At 42.1% G+C, this 21,397-nt stretch overlaps 2 protein-coding genes across 2 annotated transcripts; one reads left to right on the forward strand and one right to left on the reverse strand.

Moving 5' to 3' along the window:
- Nucleotides 1-68: 68 nt before the first annotated feature.
- Nucleotides 69-11,756, forward strand: LOC311018206 (vesicular glutamate transporter 2.1-like). Its single transcript, XM_084017044.1, has 12 exons — nt 69-210; nt 1,551-1,806; nt 2,186-2,304; nt 3,224-3,338; nt 4,325-4,412; nt 4,643-4,729; nt 6,315-6,457; nt 6,541-6,690; nt 8,428-8,560; nt 8,650-8,760; nt 8,851-8,978; nt 9,975-11,756. Exons 1-12 carry the CDS (start codon nt 125-127, stop codon nt 10,302-10,304), a joined length of 1,746 nt encoding a protein of 581 aa, XP_083873170.1. The 5' UTR covers nt 69-124; the 3' UTR covers nt 10,305-11,756.
- A 5,349-nt stretch (nt 11,757-17,105) lies between these two features.
- On the reverse strand, nt 17,106-18,884 carry fancf (FA complementation group F). The gene has a single exon (XM_084017048.1). It carries the CDS (start codon nt 18,566-18,568, stop codon nt 17,537-17,539), a length of 1,032 nt encoding a protein of 343 aa, XP_083873174.1. The 5' UTR covers nt 18,569-18,884; the 3' UTR covers nt 17,106-17,536.
- Nucleotides 18,885-21,397: the final 2,513 nt, after the last annotated feature.

Consider the following 21,397-nt stretch of genomic DNA (forward strand, 5'->3'; position numbering starts at 1 on the left):
GAGACGTTTTCTGCCCAAAGACGGACGCTTGATATTTGGATTATTATCTGCACAATATGCTCATTAATGTTGCACTTACATTTGTCATAGTAGTATAGCACTTTTGTTGAAAGATAATTCGGATATGGAGCCAGGCACGGAGAAAGCTGCCCCTACCACTAAGGAGGGAATAAAACAGATTGCAGGAAAGGCCCTCGGGAAAATTTACAGGTAAGGCGAAGGAATCCCCATTTTTGCATGTCTTTTGATTATAAGATGATAATTGTGATGAGAAATAAAAAATAAAAAATATCCAGATATAAGGACCACACATAAAACATGCACTGAATTCTCAAAGTGCTTATTACTGAATCATATTGAAATCAAGAGGGACACCTCTTCTTTATGAGATGAATCACGGACAGGATGCTGAAAGCAGAGTCGTGTGGCCCGAATATTTAAGGATCAGATATTTCCCCTGAGGACGATCCCCTCCTCCAGCTGCTGTGGGTGTTTTTTTTTTTTTTTTTTTTTTAATAATTAATGAAACAGAACAGAGTCGTGACACAAGGTCGGAGGATATCTATTACCTTATGCATCCGTCTGTATTAATCCAAGATCAATGGACTTCATATCAATTGACTTCCTTTATTTTTATACAGTCAGAAGGACCAAATGAAATGTAGTCGGAGTGAAAACTGACAACTGAAGCAAACAGATCTTCAATTTAAAATCGGAGAGAAGGAGCAGGACGCATAGAGGAGCAGTTTTCCACTATATAACATTAAATTATTTGTTTATTCTGTTTGGAAATGCGAATAAAATGGCCGTTTTTTGAATATTAAGCCAAAAACACCCTTTTTTACACAAATCTTCTGGAAGCACTGGCGTTGAGAAAAAACGCACATTTTAGATGTTTAGATATATTCGTTTACTTTTGGCTCCTAAATGGCGTTAGGTGTCTAACTTGATTCCAATGTGCAACACAGAATCGTGCCTCAAAGCTATGCAAGAAAAAAAAATCTGTTGGTTAATTTAAACCGGAGCAGGCCTGTTATTTGACTGGCCGAGGCCTGCACATCTCAATTTAGTTGTTGTTTTTGTTTTTTGTAAATTAACCTCGCATTTCTTTCTACACGTTTTAAGTTAAAGCCAAAATAAACCCATTTGGGAGCGCTAAATAACAATTAAAAGGGCTAAATTAATTCTAAACGACGATGATGCTGATATTGCTGCAATGCGGTATGAATGTATTTCTTTCCGTTTACAGGGACGCGGGGAATTTCAGTAGGGAACGAAAAACAAAAACACAGTTTGACTTTAACCAAACGGAAGCGTGCTTTGAGGGGCCTGGGCCAAATTAAAAGGAGAAAAAATAATCACATTGTCAAGACTGTTAGCATGAGCTGCCTGTAAGAGGCATTTGAATAAATACATGATTATTAGCAGTTTTCTCTTGGAGAAAATCTGCAAAATCACACGTTAAATGCATCTTAATTTGCCCGGATGTTGAATTTTAACCTAAAAAACAAACAAACAAACAAACAATATAATCGGCTGGTGTCGTGCAGGAAGCTTGAAAAGCGGCAGCAGCCAGGTGAGGCCATCGAGCTGACGGAGGATGGGAGACCCACGGCGGACCAGGAGAGGAAGACGCCCCTGTGTGACTGCACTTGCTTCGGGGCTCCGCGCAGATACATCATCGCTATGCTGAGCGGGCTCGGCTTCTGCATCTCCTTCGGTATCCGGTGTAACTTGGGTGTGGCCATCGTCAGCATGGTCAATAACAGCACGATCCATCAAAACGGCAAGATCATCATTCTAGAGGTGCCAGCAGACTCCTCCCCGATACCCCGACCCCACATGTTAAATAAGAAGTGAGGGCCCGAGCCAATAGACGAATCCATAGGTTTTTAAAACACACCTGGAGAAGCTCAGTTGAGCTGAAATGTGCTTTTTAAATTGCATTTCTCGTGCTTGGTCTTTATGTTGCATTAAGTAAGAGCACATCCTTGTGGGCTGCTATATTTTTATATTTGTAATTTTCCTTTACACCTGCTTATTGCGTGCTTTAATTATTTGATCGATCGCTATTAATACTGATATATTTCTATTTATTTTACACAGAGACAGTTACATAAGAAGCGTTTTGATTAGGCTTTTGGAAAGGGGATTCAAATGTGTCTTCTTTTTTCTTCTCTGAAAGAAAGCGAAATTCAACTGGGACCCAGAGATCGTGGGGATGATTCATGGCTCCTTCTTCTGGGGCTACATAGTAACGCAGATTCCAGGAGGGTATATCTCCTCCAGACTGGCTGCAAACAGGTAACTGCATTAATAAACTACAAATATGGGTGGGTGGGGGTAGCTTTCTACATGTCAGATCCCGTGGATGTGTTTTGAATTGAGCCTATAATGGAAATGTAGGCGTAATATTTGCATGTGGGTCTCATGGTTTGGAAGAAAGCAGCCTGACCTCACAGCAGATATACGGGGATTTGGCTGATGCCCACCAGGCGTGCCTCCTCATGTTAATGAGCTCCCATGGGACCACCGTGTCTAATCCTTTATGTTCAGAGGCATGGCAATTACACTCACTAAAGCCTTGCAGTGCGAAATGTGGTCCTCCCAAGTACAGTAGTATGATTCCAATGGCCATGCTGCCTCTATTATCACATTATATCACCATAACAACCGATTAGTCAGCTACACCTGGACAAAAGGAAACAGAGCAACTGAAACAAAGAACAACAATGTAAACACTTGGAGAAAAATTTAATTATAACAACAAAATTGTAAAATTCCTGTTAGAAAATTGTGTGATCGGCTAACGATGCAATAAATGAGAAGGTGGCAGTAAAGTCCTTGTACATCCACATGATAGGGTTGTTAGATTTGAACAGCAATGGAGCCTCAATAAGATGCAAATCTTGCCAAGTCAGCTGAGCCCACCAAGGCCTTCTGCTGCTAACACCGCCTGTCTCACCCGCCTGGAACTGAATACATGCCAGTGTGTGTGTGTGTGTGTGTGTGTGTGTGTGTGTGTTACATCCACTTAGGATTCATGTATCTTCCTTTTCAGTGATTATTCTCCCAGTAAAAATCATAGATTATAACACCGATATTATCAGATGTTGTGATCTCTTTGAAGCGCTTGAATCAATATTGCTGCCATGCATCTTTGAATGAGATGATCTCGTTTGATCGTATTCTGACAAATAACCCTGACACACTGTTCATCCAGAGTTTTCGGGGCTGCCATCGTGCTGACATCCACCCTGAACATGTTCATTCCCAGCGCGGCCCGGACGCACTATGGATGTGTCATCTTTGTGAGGATATTACAAGGGTTGGTGGAGGTATGGATGCAAAGTTTTCACATCACATCCTGACCTTTAAAAGACTCAAAAACGAGGCCTCATTATCAGGCTGAGAGCTTAACTCGACCCCTAATGAAGTTGTCCTGACATTCTGTATTTGACCACCTTTTACAGAAAACCTCTTGTTATCAGTGAACTCCCCTGCTTTGTTTGAATTCGACCGAAGCACTGAAAATGAAGCCCATTGGAAAGGTTACATTCATTAAACTGTATACAATTGTCAGAATAGTCCCCAAACAGCTCAAACCCCTGAATAGTACTAATGAACCTTGTTTAGTTGGCCAGAACGGCTCCATGTCCACATAGAAACACACAGAACAAAAGAGAGGAAAACCACTTGATGCAGGCAGTTCCCCCGGCAGCTCAACAGAAAAGAAAATATTTCAGAAAGAGGTGCTATTATTAGACTGAAGGTTATCCTCCTTTGTGATTTTGTTTTGCTGCATGCTGTTGTTTCAATAGCACCTCGTGACCATGGAGAGAGCGAGCCGCCTGTGCTCAGCACCCATCGACTTATTACTGCAAATTAAACATTAGCATTTCAGGGTGTCTCCCACTGCAAGCCCCAGCAATTTGTGTCTATCAATAGTTGATTGTATGCCACTTAGTGTGTAATGAAGATTTAATAGGAGCAATTCAGTTTATTTTTTTCATGAAGTGGGTAGTCAGCCTGAATGTGCACAGACTCACACCTAACGCATTAGTCTCAATTAGATAAGGTCAGCTGCAACACACGTCAGTTTGTTTGTTATTAACTGCAATATGTCTTGTATGTCTTTGGCTGATGAGAATAGATACGTCAAACAGGCCGGATCATTCAAAATATGTAAATTCTTTTGACTGAAAGTGGAAAAATAGATGTGAAATATATGAATACGGGAAGGCTACAGATATTACAGTTAATAGGAGTTAATGGAAAACGATCTGCACGTGTTCAGCCTGTAATGTCGTTTGTCACCGTGCAGGGAGTGACTTATCCAGCCTGCCACGGGATCTGGAGTAAATGGGCTCCGCCTCTGGAAAGAAGTCGTCTGGCAACCATCTCCTTCTGTGGTACAAAATCTACAGACATAGCCACGTTTCTGTGATCGACTCATTAGTGTGATATAGACTCTATCAGCATATTACTTCACATGTGTAAATGTAGGTTTAGGATGACAATATTACACAATATTGCTCCTGAAATGTGTGTAAACGCTTACTGAACACCAGACAACAACACAGTATTCTGAATGAGCAACCGGATCGAATTCTGCCTGCTCACAGTAATTTGTCTTGTTCAGGATCGTATGCTGGTGCAGTGATAGCCATGCCTCTGGCTGGGATCCTGGTCCAGTACACCGGCTGGTCCTCTGTCTTCTATGTGTATGGTGAGCATCACTGCCAGGACTTGATTTAAGCCGAGACACACCAGGCAAAAACATGTTCTCATGGTCAACTTTGAGGTTTTTAGCTATTCTTCTTCTTTATTCCTTTCCTTTATTGCTTCTAGTGGAAAGAAAATATCCAAACTACACATTTAGGTGTTTACTACTCTTTATCTGTGTCGATAGATTTACCCCAAATTTACCAAAATAGGCATTAGATAATGCCTCATTCCATATTTGAACATAACTTGTGATACATTAAATTATTGTTTTAATTTAAGGGATCAACAAATGTATGGAATTTTACAATACATCTTAAAAGGAAGATTATAAGAAAGATTATTCATCTTCAAAGGTAATTTTCTCAAATTAGTTTGACAAAGAAATCAGTGGCACTGCTATACACCGTTCCTATCTAAATACTGAAGGTTTTACAGAGGAGTTTATTCATATATCATTCATAGCACTGATTTATAGAACATTTTATCATTCATTTATTACAAAGCATAGAAAACATTGTTTTTTATCGTCAGTCATTTGTGATTTATGGGGTGATCCAAAATTCCCTCAAAGTGCTGTACATCACAATATAACAACAACACAGTACAAATACAACAGACATGTTTCTTAAATGTGTCAGACTGGCGTGGCGGCCAACCTTAGCTACATCTGCAATGGGCTGGTCTTCACTGTGCCTCAACCTTAATCTACGGAGCAACTGGTCAACTGACCTTATGTGTCCTTAATGGGGTGCTGGGTTGTAAAAGATTGAAGAGATATGTTGGAGCTAGCCCATTTAATGATTTCTAGGTAAACATTAAAATCTTTAAATCAATCCTTAAATGTACAGGAAGCCAATGAGCGGATGTGCAGCAGCATTCTGGACCATCTGGACACGTGAGAGTGAATGTTAACATAAAGGGCATTAGATAAAAGCATGTATAACTCTTTCAAAGGGGCTTGGCCTCACCATACCCAGATTTTTAACAGGACGTTTTTCAGATGGATCCAGATAACACAGGACCAAATGAGAGGCATCACACAACTTAGGTCAAATATCAAACTTCAGTTTTACTCTTATTAAAGTTTAGAAAATGTAATGACATACATGCTTTTGATGTCCTTGAGACGGTTTACAGAGTTTTGCATCATTGCATTCAAAGGCAGGTAAACGTGTTGATAACAGTGGAATGAGATGCCATCATTTCCTGAAGATGGACCATAAGAGGGTATTATATTAGAGACACTGAGGATACCAAGGATGACAAACTTTGGGAGATGAGGATGTTATGGTTGAGTCATCAAATACAGCTGAGAGATCTGAAGGCATAAGAATGACGGAATTCCCAGAATCAAGTTCAAACTTTCAAACATGCAGATCCAGTGCTTTGTAGAGCTTTGAACCAGACTTGAAAGGAACAGGAGTTTAGAAATAGTTCTAAAATTCAAGAGGACTGAGGTGTCCATGCTGGTTTTTCATCATCTGCATGCTTAAATCTTGCAGGTACACTTAAAGTGAGACTGCTGTTTGGTGCAATAGTCTAGTTTGTAATGACTGATGTCTTCCTCACTGTGGTGATGTGTTCAGGATGCTTTGGGATATTTTGGTACATGTTCTGGGTCCTTGTATCCTATGAGAGCCCAGCGGAGCACCCGACCATCACCGACGAGGAGCGCCGTTACATCGAGGAGAGCATCGGTGAAAGTGCCCAGTTGATGGGTGCAATGGAAGTGAGTCCTTAATCTGTACCCGTTGATTTGTAACACCACAACAAGTGCTCCTTGTCCCATGATTCTCTTCTTTGTTTGAACAGAAATTCGGGACCCCCTGGAGGAAATTCTTCACCTCCATGCCTGTCTATGCAATCATCGTGGCCAACTTCTGCAGGAGCTGGACCTTTTATCTGCTCCTCATCAGCCAGCCTGCATACTTTGAAGAGGTGTTCGGCTTTGAAATCAGCAAGGTAAGGCAATTCCCCATAATGCCTGGTGCCTTGGTCAGCCAGAAGAATATAAACATCATGTGATCTAATGTGTGCTATGATCTGTTAGTGACTTGCTGGGGGGAAATGGTGGAGCATTTAGCAGGGAGAGGACATGCTGGCTTACGTACTGCAAAATGTGACCAGATGCAGAAGCACATTAGTATTTTGGGCATACTGCATTTGGCGTACTATGTATTGGTACAAACTAAGTCTTTTTTTCTGGCATACTATATAGTATGGTAGTATAGGTATTGAAACACACGGTGTGTTTTGTGTAAGTCCTCCTGTGTTCCTCTCTCTTCTTTCTCCATCTATACTCCTCTGAACCAGCCTTGTTAGTTATTTCCAGCCAATCAGCTTCCTATCTGTTCTCCTGTCTAATCACCTCATTCCCCTCACCTGAGCTTCTCTGCCCGTCTCCCCACCTGCATGTCATCCTCTCGTCAGATGAGTTTGTATTTAAGTCCTGCAGTTTATTCTTTGTTGAATCCTCTGGTTTTTGTATCTGTTTGCCTTTTGATTTCCTGTTGCTTGACCTCTCCTGTGTTTGGGTCCACCGGCTCATGGACATGATTCTCATGTTCTGTGTGTCCTGCTTCATATGAGGTGTTACTGTGTTTTACATAGAGTGCTGCAGGAGTGAGACCTGGAAGTGAGCAAGCACTTTTGTACTTCCAGTTCCCTGATGTTGAACTCAATGTTTTTTTTTAAATGGGCTTTGATGGACACTTGAGAGTGACGCTGTGATTAGTAATTGACAAGAGAATAGCCACTTAACTCTAGTTAATTACACAGCCTCAGTCTCTGTTTGTGCAATAAACTGCATTTCTCTTGAGGGATGATATCACTTTTAAAAGGCCAGTCCACAGACAGGAAGTGGGAGGAGGGGGAACTGTTTTATACTTTTAGTTTTTTACTTCTGGCAATTGCGTTCACGCTTCCAAAAATCCTAAAATTGATGTTAAATTTTGAAAATTATCCCGCTGAACAAAACATACAAGTATCATGAATGTATTTGTTTGCCACATAACTTATTTTCTGCAATAATCCAAAATCAATTTGGCTTTTCAAAAAACAAAATACATCATCAGCTGCAGCACTCATTCAAAGCTGTCCACATTGTTTCCATTGTTGTTATCAAAAGAAAAAGTGGTTAGACTGTGAAGGTTGATGACAAGCTGAGTGCATAAAGTGGCAGACTTTTTACAGTTTAAAAAGCTTGCCTGTCAGTCAAATGGTTTGTGTCGATTCAACCTGAAACTATCTTGTGGGAATCATTAATCAATTATTAAGTTGAGCCAAGTTTAAAATTCTTCCAGTGAGCTCTTTCACAAAACATTCAAGTAGAAAAATCTTCCTTGTTTGGCAAAATCTTTCACTTGTTTTAAAAAACGCAATATGTTATTTATGTGTTCTGGTTTTCAATGTCCATGAGTGAATGTGTCAGACAAAGATTCCAGTTAATCTTAACATTTCATTATAATCCCCCCGGAGAGTGTGAAGCATGAATCGAGCTGGTTTGACAGATGTAATTCAGCGTCAATGTGAGCTGCCGTGATTACCGCAGGTGAATTATTGCTCCGATGTGACACTGCAGTCAGAGGTTGAAACACACACAGAGATTGGGTTTGAGCAGAGAAGAGAAATCACTTTTGTTTTGACAGCTTCTTTGTAGTTGTCACATCCGCTTCAGACAAGTGTTTGATGGTTTCTCAGGTTGGAATAGTGTCGGCGCTCCCTCACTTGGTCATGACCATCATCGTGCCCTTAGGAGGACAGTTAGCCGATTACCTGCGCACCCACAACATCATGTCCACCACCATGGTCCGTAAAATCATGAACTGTGGAGGTGAGACTTTCATACTTAGCTCTCTGTCTGTTATCATGCTTATTATAGAAGTATTCCTCATCCGTTAACCCTCTTCCTGTTGTTTTTAGGCTTTGGTATGGAGGCCACGCTCTTGTTAGTGGTCGGTTATTCTCACAGTAAAGGGGTGGCCATTTCTTTCTTAATTCTGGCGGTGGGTTTTAGTGGATTTGCAATATCAGGTGAGTCTCAGCACGATGGATTTTAGTGCAAATGCCTTTGTGCTTTTCAAAAGAGCACGAATACTCAGAATATTCACTTTGTTGCTGCAGGTTTCAATGTCAACCATCTAGACATCGCTCCTCGCTACGCCAGCATCCTCATGGGTATATCCAACGGGGTGGGTACCCTGTCAGGGATGGTCTGCCCTCTAATAGTGGGAACCATGACCAAGAACAAGGTGAGTCATTTATATTCCTACAGCAATGTAAATGTTGATGCGATAATATGAAATATTTAAAACTAAATCTGTAACAATCAAAGAGTTTGAAGTAATTAAAACGACAGTTAGAGCATCTTCAGCTGCAGAACTGTGACTTACGAGTGAAACACAATATGTGGACGGGGTTTAGTTATGAGAGGGATTCAAATCAAATACTGCAGATTTAATTGGATGTCTCTCAGCAAATACAGCAGCAGATTCAGACCTGTGGAGTGCTATGGAGCTGTGGTACTGTTCGCTTCCATCTACACTGCATCAACGCTCACCCACGTCATTAGATCAGGAGGAGGATAAGGGTTAAATTAATAGTTAAGTTACCTTAATTACATAATCTGTAAATGTAGACTAAGTTGTCGCCCACTGAAATCCAAACACACACACTGTAAAACATTACTTCTCTGCTAGCTATCCACACACTTACAGTCAAGTGTGGATACCGGTAACTCCTTATCCTGTTAAGGGGAGGGGCTGGAGCCGATCCCAGCTGAGATCGGGCAGGGCCAGTCCATCACAGGTTTATAGAGACAGACAACCATTCACACCTACGGGTAATTTAGAGTCATTGATGAACCCCACCATGTATGTCTCTGGACTGGATGCATGGGGAGAACGTGCAGACACACAAGGCTGCCTGAACCCGGGCCCCTCTTGGTATGAGGCGACAGTGAGGACAACACAGGGCTAGAACTTGGAAAATAAAAGCTCAGCTTCAAATATTGTATACTGACACTGGCCTGGCAACACCACCAATGTCATTAGATTTTGATTGTGATTGGTAGGCCTACACAGACATGCATGACATCACCTTTGCTCAACTCCCCACTTCAAACCAGTGGGAGGAGCACAGTGAAACTGCTGTGGGAACTGTGAGTACACTGCCCATGGTAAGAAAAACACACTATCACAGCGTTTAAGGAGTGACTCAGCCTGGCTGCAACTGTTTTTTGTCTCTAGACCCGGGAGGAGTGGCAGTATGTCTTCCTCATTGCTTCCATGGTGCATTATGGGGGAGTGGTGTTCTATGGGCTCTTCGCTTCTGGGGAGAAACAGCCATGGGCCGACCCCGAAGAGACCAGCGACGAGAAGTGCGGCTTCATCGATGAGGACGAGCTGGCCGAAGAGACGGGCGACATCTCGCAGGGTTACGGCGCAGTGGGCGGTCCGGCCAAAAGCTACGGGGCCACCGCACAGCTCAACGGAGGTTGGGTGCAGGACTGGGACAAGACGGAGGAGTACGTGCAGGAGCCGGCTGGGAAGATGTTCGCTGAGCGAGGCTACTCTTAAACCAGACCAGTCTGCTTACAGAAACAGACTCATCACGGAATTGCACAACATTATCTTAGATATTTAAATCCATTCTGTGTATTCAAGTAAAACGGTAACTAGTTTCAAAAAGCCAACGTAAAGAAATAGTTAATTGCAATGCAGAACAATCCTCATTAGATGCTCACACGTGTCTCATCACATCTACCTACTGTAGGGCTTCACTAAACAGAGAGCAAAGAAAAACTGCAGGCCTATTGTACTTCTTAGGCACCCGAACCTCATCAATCTACTTGAACAACGTGAGCCAGATGACACTGCAGTTGACCATCATATAGGGTCTTTCTCTGAAATACCACTCTGATTGCACTGAAACTATAAGTATTCTAAAAACAAGATTCTATTCTGTTTCTCAAATGTGTTTTATGTATTGTATATACCTGTATACTGTTTCTGTGAGACTATTGTGGATTTTGGGTCGTTGATCTGTGTTAACATTAATATAAAAGGCCATATTTTTCATGGACAGTACCTTTTCAGGGAGATGTCTGCTTGCAAAAAAGGTCTCCCTCCCCTCGAGCGAGGCCTGAAACACATAATAAGACAAAAATAGCGTGAGTGAAGTTGAACTGTAGAGTTTTAGTGTGTGTTTGTTGCATGGATTTGCTCAGATCAATGTTTCCGATCACAGTCATTGATAGTCTTCATTCGGCTCACTGCTTTGTTCTTAGATAAGCGTCTTCTGCCATTCCGAATAATTAAATGAACTTGCAGAATCAGGTGCCAGTCGTGATGTGAGACGAATAAAAAAAAAAGACGTTTTGAAGACGATTGCTCAGAAGACATTGTTTCTTGATGTTCGGTGTGCACTGCAATAAATTCTGTGTACCAGTTGCCACCCATCACATTATGTTTTTGTAATGTAACACTGGCTTGCTATATCTAACTGTAATTGTTTTGGAGTCATGTGATGCTCAACATTAAGGTGTGTGTTTTAACAAATTACTAGTGTCTGGAGAATCCAGTTTTAGTGCTCATGATGCAGGACGTGTTGCGTTTTTGACCGCGAGGAATGCAGTAATGTATGTGAACAACCAGGTTGTCGTGATCTCTTGGTGTTTCTCGGTTGTTCTCATTGTCACCAAAAGTACTTTGTTGACACTTTGATATTGTCACGTTTGAGTGGACCAGATGAGTCAATAGATTGCTCTTCCACCTGCATTTATTTGCTATATGAACAATTTCTTCATTTGCTGTATGAAATCTGCAAGGATGTTTAAATATATGAATATTTAAGAATGTTTAAGATGACCAAAAGATGCTATTACTGGCTTTGTGCCTGAAGTTTATGTAAACAGATAAATGTGATTTTAAGGCTTCTAATATTGTGTTTAATGAAGAGGTATGTTGATGTCAAAAAGTGTTATAAAAAAAATACTCATATCGTTTTATAAAAAAAGAAAAAATCATGATTGTGTCATTGTTCTTCATCTTTTCATCGTGTGTGTGTACTGTAGTCCACTCAGCGGTTTATTCGGAGGTTAGTGGCCCTCGGAGACTGGAACCAGACTACTTAACGAGTTAACCACCTTCTCCAATCTGTGTCGTGCATCTCCAATTCTCTCCATGTTTCTCATTAGTAAATCAATGTCGGAGGTCTCAGGAGTCCAGGGGAGAGTATTGGATCCTGTAGCTTGATAATTAAAAAGAAAATAGCAATGTTCACGCTGTTACTGGAGTTTGTACAAAATGGGCAAAGAGTCCTGACTTAACACGTCGTGTAGATAAAGATGTGTCATCGGTGCACAAACGTGTGATTAACATATTCACACCTCTCAGCAGCTTCTCACACTTCTCTGAACTGGAGAAGAAAAAGAAAGATCAGAGGTATAATGAAAAAGAAAACACATTGAGAGAATGTAAAGTGGAATATTATATATGAAGCTCTCCTTCGTTCCTCAGCGTGTCCTCCACATAACTAGGGTCAACACATGCAACACAGCCAGCTATTGACCCAGCTCCTTCATTTAATCAATACTGTTTAACTCCTTGAGTGTATTAGACTTTTAAAACAAAAATGCTTAGAATTAAAGTTTAAATTAAGAGTAAATGTTGAAACAAGGAAGGTCGTGTTGCTTTTGTAGTAGTCACTACTTTTTCATGTTTGCTAGCCAGTTAATTTACATATAAATGAAATACTTAATAAAGGGTGAAGGATCGATTCCTGATTGTTACAAGTGACCATTAGGCATACATGTAACAGTTGAATGCACAGTTTACTGACTTTACAAGGTGAAACCTGAATGCATCATTAGTTACATGCAACTTTGTCAATGATGACGGCATCCAATGAAAATCAGTAACAGCATTCACTCTTTAGAATATAAGGATGAGTTTGTTTAGGTTTAATGTTTGAATGACAATAAAAAAAATATTCATTTACCAAAGACATTATTATGAAAGGAAGGGAATGAGAAAAAAAAGATCCTTAAGGCAATACAAAGAAACAAAGCAAAAATCTGTGGCAAAATAGTAGAAAACATTAGTGCATGGTAAAATAACAGTGTATACATTTCATACTGGCATATTAATACCTAGACCACATACAGAGGATAGTGTATGATGGTTTAAAATACAGATCCAAACCCCGAACCCCACATTCAGGGAGTCGTGAGAGAACAGATGGAGGTCTTATGACTCACTCTCAGAGGTGGACAGGGTGACATGATATAACCTCTGTGCTGCTCTGCAGTGTTTTGAACTGCAGCCCGTCAGTGAGGCGGTAAATAATTCAGGAAATCATCGTTGGTGTGTACAAGTCTGGATCAATCAAAGAGATTCTGATTCTGCCTTCCAGCTGCTGCAGGGGGACTGAGTCATACAGAGGAGATACAGAATACGAAAGCAGTCCATCGCTAGAGGTCCAACCAGCTTCTAGAAGGTCCTCATGATGTCAGCGTGACCTACTGGTTGCCACCTTCCTCCGACTGTAGGCCAGGTTGAATACGAGCAGGAAAAACCACTGAGGTTTTGCAGCTAAGCTCTCTGCAGAGAGGAAATGATGGACAGGCGTGAAGTTTGTGGGGTGGGGGTTAACGTGTTGACTATCGGTCTTATGCACATGATGGACACTCTGAATCTATTTATTGTGCGGCAGCAGCAGCAGCAGGGAGTCTACCGTTGCCTTGTTCTGTGTTGACTGACGCTTAGATCACAGGAAGCAGCTCCATGCCTCAAACACTTCCAGCAGCAGCAGTGGCAGCACTCACCGTAAATCTCCATTTCTCTTCCGAGTATCAGCCCGACTGAGGAGGGAAACCATTAACGCTCACCGCCTGCTTCTCGTGCACATGTTAATTTGACAGAAAACACAATTGTGCCACCGGCCGCGTGGAACATGTTTTCTCATGCCTAACCAGCCGGAGTGGTCATGGCTGTTGCACCGGTGACGCGCCTGTTGGTGCGCGCAGTTAATTGGGCAAAATCTGTTGTCAACATTTCATTCATTGGTGGGAATTCTCTGAGCGTTCACCTGCCTCTGACCTCCACCACCCTTTTGCTGCTTTTGCAACATCTCAAAAATAAAACATTTCTTTGAGATGGTGTTTGTCTGGTTGTGTAATTGTGAGGGCAAGTGAAGGGGGATTGAGTAGTTGCCAGCGTGTGGGGCAGGTGCGGTTTGGCTCCTGGGGGACTGTAATAGGATGAGGCCCAGCCCGAATGAGTGTTTGATGACAGGGTTGCACTCCTCCCCTGGGACTCAGCCAGCATGCAATTATCCTCCTGATCCCTTCTCTCTTCTCCAGTCTGCAGTCCAAATAATACACAACCACTGCTGCCTGAATATCCTTTAACTTACAATCTAAAATTCATCTCCTTCATATGCGAAAAGATTCAGTAATTATATCCCTAGTAATTACTGTTTTACTGCACCCTCCAGCGTGACGTTACACAACCTTGGGGCAATTGAATGTATAAATGCCTCCTTCTCCTCCCTTGGTAATTGCTTTATTAATGGGGAGCTTGGCACCCCAAAGGTGACAAGTAATGTTATATGGCTCTGCTCTCCAACCACTGCAACGTATGTACACATTTTTAAAAAATCTCTTGTTTTTGCAAAGAGCCTCTGCTTAAGATGCTCAGGTTAGAAAGCCCCCCCCCCCCCCCCCCACACCCCCTTTTGTGATATGCAAATGGATCCACTGAAAATCATCTCCATCTTGTTTAGCTCTAAAAGCTACAAGATCTTCATGCTATCATTATTTTTCATCTGTGCACTGAAAGTGGGAATTCGTGTCTCCCACGATCAGATGACGAGGAGGGACGTTGCTACATCCAATTGTTTTTCCTCCACAAAACTGGTTTCCTACAGTTGCATGTGAGGTAATCTATCACAGGTCCTTTCGGTTCCCCTCCCCCCATATCACATTATGTTGACGGCTTCATACCCTCCTCTCAACAGCATGCTCATATCAGTGTTCGTATCACACACAGACAAAGGCTGAGAGGCTGATAAGATTTTACAAGATATTCTCTTGCTGGCAGTAATTTGCTTTGGAATCCTGATAAAAAAAAGACAGTGATGAATTTGCAGCTAAGGAAACTTGTTTTACTTGTTTATATTTATATTTAAAAAAAGGGGGCATACAATTTACAGTAGCTTTTTTTTAATGGCAAAATACAGCAGTGATTCTGCAACCAAAGCACCTCCACATAGTGTCTGACAGTGCAGGTTTAATGGGATGTCCTGTGAAGGGCAATGCGGACTTCTTTCATCCTGTTCTTCACAAGCTGCATCAACATTTAGGACATTGTACCCCATCACATTTATCTTTTCCTCACAGATTCATCGTGAAAATCCCCCAAATGAAAGCATCAATGCCTCTTCCTCGGTGCATGCCTGATGACGATGGCGTCTGATCATCAGCATCCTCTGAGTGGGACACAGGTGTGCGGAGGGACCCCCCCTGCCTCTGTGATCCGTCAGCCAGACAAGGGCCATGCTGGAGCGGCTTAGGCACGTGCCGAGGGAGGGTTCTACCCCCCCGCTCCCCGCCCCTCTGAGGACTCCCTATTCACACCACCAGATGGGGGCTGGATCTGGGTTTTAATGAATGCTATCCTTCACGACCTCAGCACGTCTCACTGCAGTGTTACCCCACGCTGACACAGAACAATAACACACTGCATATAATAAAAAAATAACAAGCCAAGGATGAGATGCGTGAGCAGGAATGCAGTATTTCATTTCTAATTTCACATTCTCACGTGGGGTAAAGGACTTTATAAAAGATAGAAATGCTACATACTGTGTTCCCACAAATACTACATCCACTGTTCAGACTAGCTGCTACTTGATTTAAGACACATTTCCAAGCAGAGCTCACACATTTAAAGTGGGCTGGTGGTAGATATTAGGGACGGACCCCTGCGGTTTGAAGTGATACAATAAGACAACCCTATCATTTTACCTCACAGGTTAAGAGCAGAGGGCAATTTGTTCATATTGTTCATATATGAGACAAAAAAATCTGCTTGTTAATAGTTGCTTTATATTCGAGGCATGTAAACACAGTATCACAGTAATGTACTTATTATAAGTCGCTTTGGACAAAAGCGTCTACTAAATGACCTAAATGTAAATGTAGTATCTTAATGCAGTTCTCTGTCAAAGGAAACTAACAAATGATGGGCTTTTATCCTTATTTATAAACTGTTAGACATGGGCATCGTTTATCAGAAATAAATAATGTGTAAAATGTGTTTTTATTGAATGCAGATTCAAGCATTAGAATAAATTGTAGGCGTCTGGTTTGGAGTCAGGATTAACACATCTGAATCATCCTCACTCTGCCAGTTATGTGTAAGGCTGTGAAGAAGAGTGAGGCTGAAGGATGAAAATAGATTGCTGAAGAAACTCAGCACTCAACAGAACTGTTTCATTAAATTATTTCATTCATTTCCCTTAAATGATTGAACACCTGAAAAATCTGATCCAACATGATGAAAATCAACTGATTTTGCACACATTTCTAACCTCGGAGCCGGTGAGATCCCTTCAGTCGTGGTTAGTCCCCCTCCAGCCTGGTGCATATGTTCTTCATTGGATGGAAATAAATTGGTTGTGTACACGCAGCCCCTTACTCAGTGACCCTTGTCTGTCGCAACGAGAATTGCTTTCACGGCGTGTTAAACGAGCCGTGGTCATGTTGGTGTTTCCCTCCGCAGTGGCCGCTTCTCTAATCCCACATTTATGTCACACACCGGCTTTTGTGGAGGGTTTGATTGAAGACGCCTGATCTGACTAACTGACCCCCTCGCCGCAGAGGTGCTCTGACACACCGGCGAGATGTGTGAATTAGTGTGAATAGACAGATGGTGTGTGAAAAGGTTCAAATGATTTTAGGTGTGAACGGTTTTAAAGGGTAAATTGCTTTCTTTGCTTTTTGGTATTTTTAAATAGCCCTTTGTCCTTTAAAACAATTTTCAGGACTTCGTAAGTCAGCAGGAAGAGAATTATTTTAAAACAGCACATCTATAATGCAATTTGGCAGGGAGATGGGATTTATTGTGCCAAATGAAGCTTTGCATCTCCAGAGACCAATTTATAAAGTGTTAACTATTCCCTGCCTGACAATTACTTTCAATGTAATTCAGTCAGCTCACGTGCTGCTACCAATCACAATGTGATGCTACCATCTGTCCGAACCTTGTATCATCTGCATTTTTAACAAATATCCGGATACATTGAGATAAAGTGAGCATTTTTAGAATGTTGTCATCATTTGTTTTTTATTATATTCTATATCTATACTATATATCATAGTGTTTAAATGTATTTACAGTGTGTTGAGTTTCTACCTCCGTGGTGAGTCTGCGTACAATTCTATCTCACAAAATGAGAAAAAAGGCAGCGTTTTTGTGCTTTATGTGTGTATTTTTCACTGACAAGGCTGTTTTTTCAAACGACTGCTAGATGATACCTGCATTTTGGTACGGATACCAAACTGCTACTTTTCTGAAGAATCATGTTTTCAAAAGCAACATTTCACCCTTAAACCGGAGAAAAGGAGAATACAAATCTGAGCGAACATTTAATGCAAACTTTGAGGATTCGACAGATTACGATAATCTGCTATAAACGTGTTATTTTTTATTCAATCGAAAAATATTGCATACAGATAGAAACAGACATTCATTTGGCTACGTTTTGGCATCTCATTCAACTCCAAAGAAAACACTGAGACTGACAGTCACTTGTTTAATGCTGACAGTAAGTCTCCCCACACACTCAGACCTCTGACATCAAAGTCTCCGTCAGAAATCTTCAAAGCATTTAGCTCTTTTTCTACATCCTCCCTCAGAGAGGGGCAGGCCTCAAACACCAGCAGAAATCCCTCAGCCAGTCTCTGGAAAGTCACAGTTTGGGTTGTGCTGGTCTGAACCCATTCACCCTCACTTAAGCTGTACTCCATATCAGAGGCCCACTTTTTCAGCAAGCAACAGTATGCATCTCTAAATTGCAGGTGTTCTTTAGCCAGGTCTATAATAAGTGAGGCAGGCAGTGCAGAACACATGTGCTGCAGAACACTGTGCTCCTTCTGCAGCCAGTCCAAGAGAAAATCCTGTGAAGCACTTTGTGCGGTAGAGTTCTTCTTTGTCAGCAGAGCTGCAGCGATGACCAGACAGAAATGTCCCTCTGCTCCTTTACATTCCTGGAGGACAGAGTCTAAAATGTGCTCAGTCTGGCAGACGTCACTGCCGTTGCTCAGCAGAGCATCCAACCTCTGCATCAGCATCACCCCCTGCACCTCAACATCAGCACCAACAGCGGACACGTCTGCGAGACGACTCAGGACTTTACAGGCAGATTTACATTGAATGATGTGGCTGCACAAGCCGGTGACATCCTGCCACTCACTCAGCTTGTTGTTTACAGGACTCGTAGGGCCAAAGAGTATCTTCATGATGGAGACGGGCAGCGCGGGGCTGTTCAGCAGCCCAACAAGCAACAGGTGCTGACAGCGGGAGAGGTCCGAGAACGAGACGTCTGTGTGTCCAGGGAAAGCAGCTCGCAAACTTCGATTGGTGAGCTGCAGCTGCTTCTCCATGACCCTCCGTATCTCGGGGTTGTTGTGAAACCTGGAAAAGAGGTGTTCACAGTAGCGGGCCCATTGAAAAGCTCTGGACAGAGTTTGTTGATCCCAGTGCTCCACCTCGCCGCTCTGCGCCGCCACGGCCAGCAGCTCCGCCGTGCTCGCCAGGTTTTTCAGCACCGCCTCCATGCGGCGCTCTCCGCGTTCACAGTTCAGGCTCCGTGGAGGTGGACGCTCACTGCGAGGGAAATACACAACTTAACTCGCTCAACATTCACCCGAACCGTCCTCTACCACCGAAAAACTGCCAAAACGTCACTGAGCTAGCTCGGTCCTGAGTTAGATACCGGTCAACTTCCGCAAACGCTGTTTTCGAACAATGGCATAGGAGTTCCGGGGGGACGTTTCAAAACAAAATTATCTTTAACGAATATGTTTAATGTATTTAAAGCTTTACACAAGAAAAAGCAGTGTTATTCACTAGTAGAGTAATATTTAGTAGAAATAAACAACATTTTTTCTCACGTGCGCCGACTGCATGTTTGTGCCGTTTTTACCACTGCGCATGCGTTCTCGAGAGCAAACTTATTTCCTTCAAAATAAAAGCGACCGACTAACTCGCCCAAAAATGCAGAATTGGAAAGTAAGTAATAAGAGAAACTCAATATACGGAACACATATTTGGATTTTGTCATGTTTTCTATTCTATTCTCCTGATTTGTTTACTACAAAAGTCATTCAAATTAAGTAGTCGCATATTTGACATAATCAGGGTATGTGAGTTGGATCCGATTACATGGGCTCGCATAACAAAAAATCCACTTACTCAAAAAGGATTTAATAAGACTGGCTGGTCTGTTGAATTCAGTCCAGAAATGTCATATTGAGACAACACAAAGCGGAGAGAGGAGGGAGGCACTGCCAGCAGGATCAAACTACCCTCCCATCAGCAGCAGCGTGACTGTGTGTGTGTGTGTGTGTGTGTGTGTGTGTGTGTGTGTGTGTGTGTGTGTGTGTGTGTGTGTGTGTGTGTGAGTGTGTGCAGTCTGATCCTTGTGCAAATGTGCAGCGAGAAAGACCTCCCCGGTCCACATTGGTTCAGTGTTTTGCAGCCTAACCTGTGAGTCGGTGCATCGCGTAGAAAAGCATGAAAACTGGGATCCAGCAGCTCTTAGCACGAGTGAGAGGAAGGTGCGCACCAGCGAGCTGAACCCTCAGGGTGAGCACAGGTAAGGAGCTTTTGTTTTTTCTTGCACTCATGCAAGACATTTCTGCTGCTTGGCTATTGTCAAATAAATGTAAGACTTTTTGAATGTCTTCGAGCATATTCTGTTTTAGGGGTTATCATTTGTAGTTCCTTGCTCTTGTCACCATGCCTCTGCAAAATGTCATATTCTATATTTAAAAGTTGGGGTTCAGTTAAGGCTCCCTTCTTGACAGTTAAAAAGCTGTTCATTCCTGCTTTTATATTTATTCTCAAGGCATCTGCAATTACACAGTTTTAATTAGTGGTGCTCTGTGGGATTACAGTCAAATCATTAGACGTCTTCCCTTGATCCTGTTCCCAGAGTGGTGAACTGTCTGTTGTGGCTGTTTTTACTTGGGACAGTTGCAAAGGAGGAGGCAGCTTTACAATCTTATAACAGCTGTAAATTAAATGGGCTGCCGAGTGTTTTAAGAGGCCAATGCAACAGTCCAAAACCAATTTATTGCAGAGACACAGCAACAAAAGATCTGTACGGTGCAGGAATACATATGTAGACACATTGTCTGTCTGAAATGCAGTTTATTGATAGTAAAAATGTTTACAACTTAGGGATCTTCAAATGCAGGCCTGAGGTTGAGGATTATATTTTAAAAATATTTAGTTTTAAATAACTCGGTGCAAGATCACAGCTCAAGAATTATGACTAATAAACACACAAACAGTGCAAATGGAATGTGTGATATGATATTATGGCCAAATAAACAGGCTTTGTGCTGTAGGATTACTGTGTTGTTTAATGTATTGTTACACAGTACAAAACATCTGCTTCTGATTGTTTGAACTTTACGAACCACAGCTGATGATACAAGCTGATGCATAAAAATACAACTGACTCAAAACACACAGGCTTATATGGAACAAGCTGAGTTCCCTTGTTTAAATGGACAAACCAGCCTCCAGTTCAGTTTGTTGTTGCATGATGGGTGGCGAGGCTGAGGCAGACAGAGACACTCTTGTTTTTTTTCTAATTGATGTGATTCAGCAGTTGAAATTTCCATCCATATGCCTTTCCTGGAGCAATCTGCAGCCAACTGTGACAGGTCATGACGGCTTTACTGAAGTCATGAGGCTTTTCAGACGTATATCTGCACAATATATGATGACCTAATGTCTTAGCTATATAATATATAATATATTGTCTGATTCTAATCCTGAGCCTGTTCTGAAAAACAACATCACTAGATAAAGCAGCATGGTACATGCTGCATGCAGCCTGCAGAGTGGTGGTGTTGCCTGTGCTTTTGGCAACATGCTACAGTGTGGTGAGAGCAAACCAAGTATGTTTAACAACAGCTGGTTGTTAGGAATCTTTCCTGGGAAAAAGAGGGGGAATGCAATATGATGTTTATTCATGATCCTGTGTAAAACAATACAGCCTTTGAACTAAAATGAAGTATGCTGTTCATTGACAGATGTTTACCCATAACTCCAATGTATTTTTGCATTTTAAAGGATTTCTATAGCTTAAAAAGTAAAGGACAAACATGTCAAAATGGTGAATGGACCTTGTACTGTGAGACATGAAAACGTGTCCCAGTGCCCTGGTTCTGTCCGTCAGCCTGCCTCCACAGTGGACGTGGGAATGTAGAACCTGTGTGTGAGCGCTGAGCTCCAGAGTTTAGTGTGCGTACCAAACGTGGAGCGCTTGTCTTCAGGAAGATAAGATGACCTTGGTCGGACATCAAAGGTCCTGAGGTCAAGCATGGCACCACGGTGCGATTTGGTTACAGCCAACTCCAGAGAGACCTTGA

Source organism: Eutrigla gurnardus, assembly GCF_963514095.1.
Source record: "Eutrigla gurnardus genome assembly, chromosome: 9".
In the NCBI taxonomy this organism is placed as follows: Eukaryota; Metazoa; Chordata; class Actinopteri; order Perciformes; family Triglidae; genus Eutrigla; species Eutrigla gurnardus.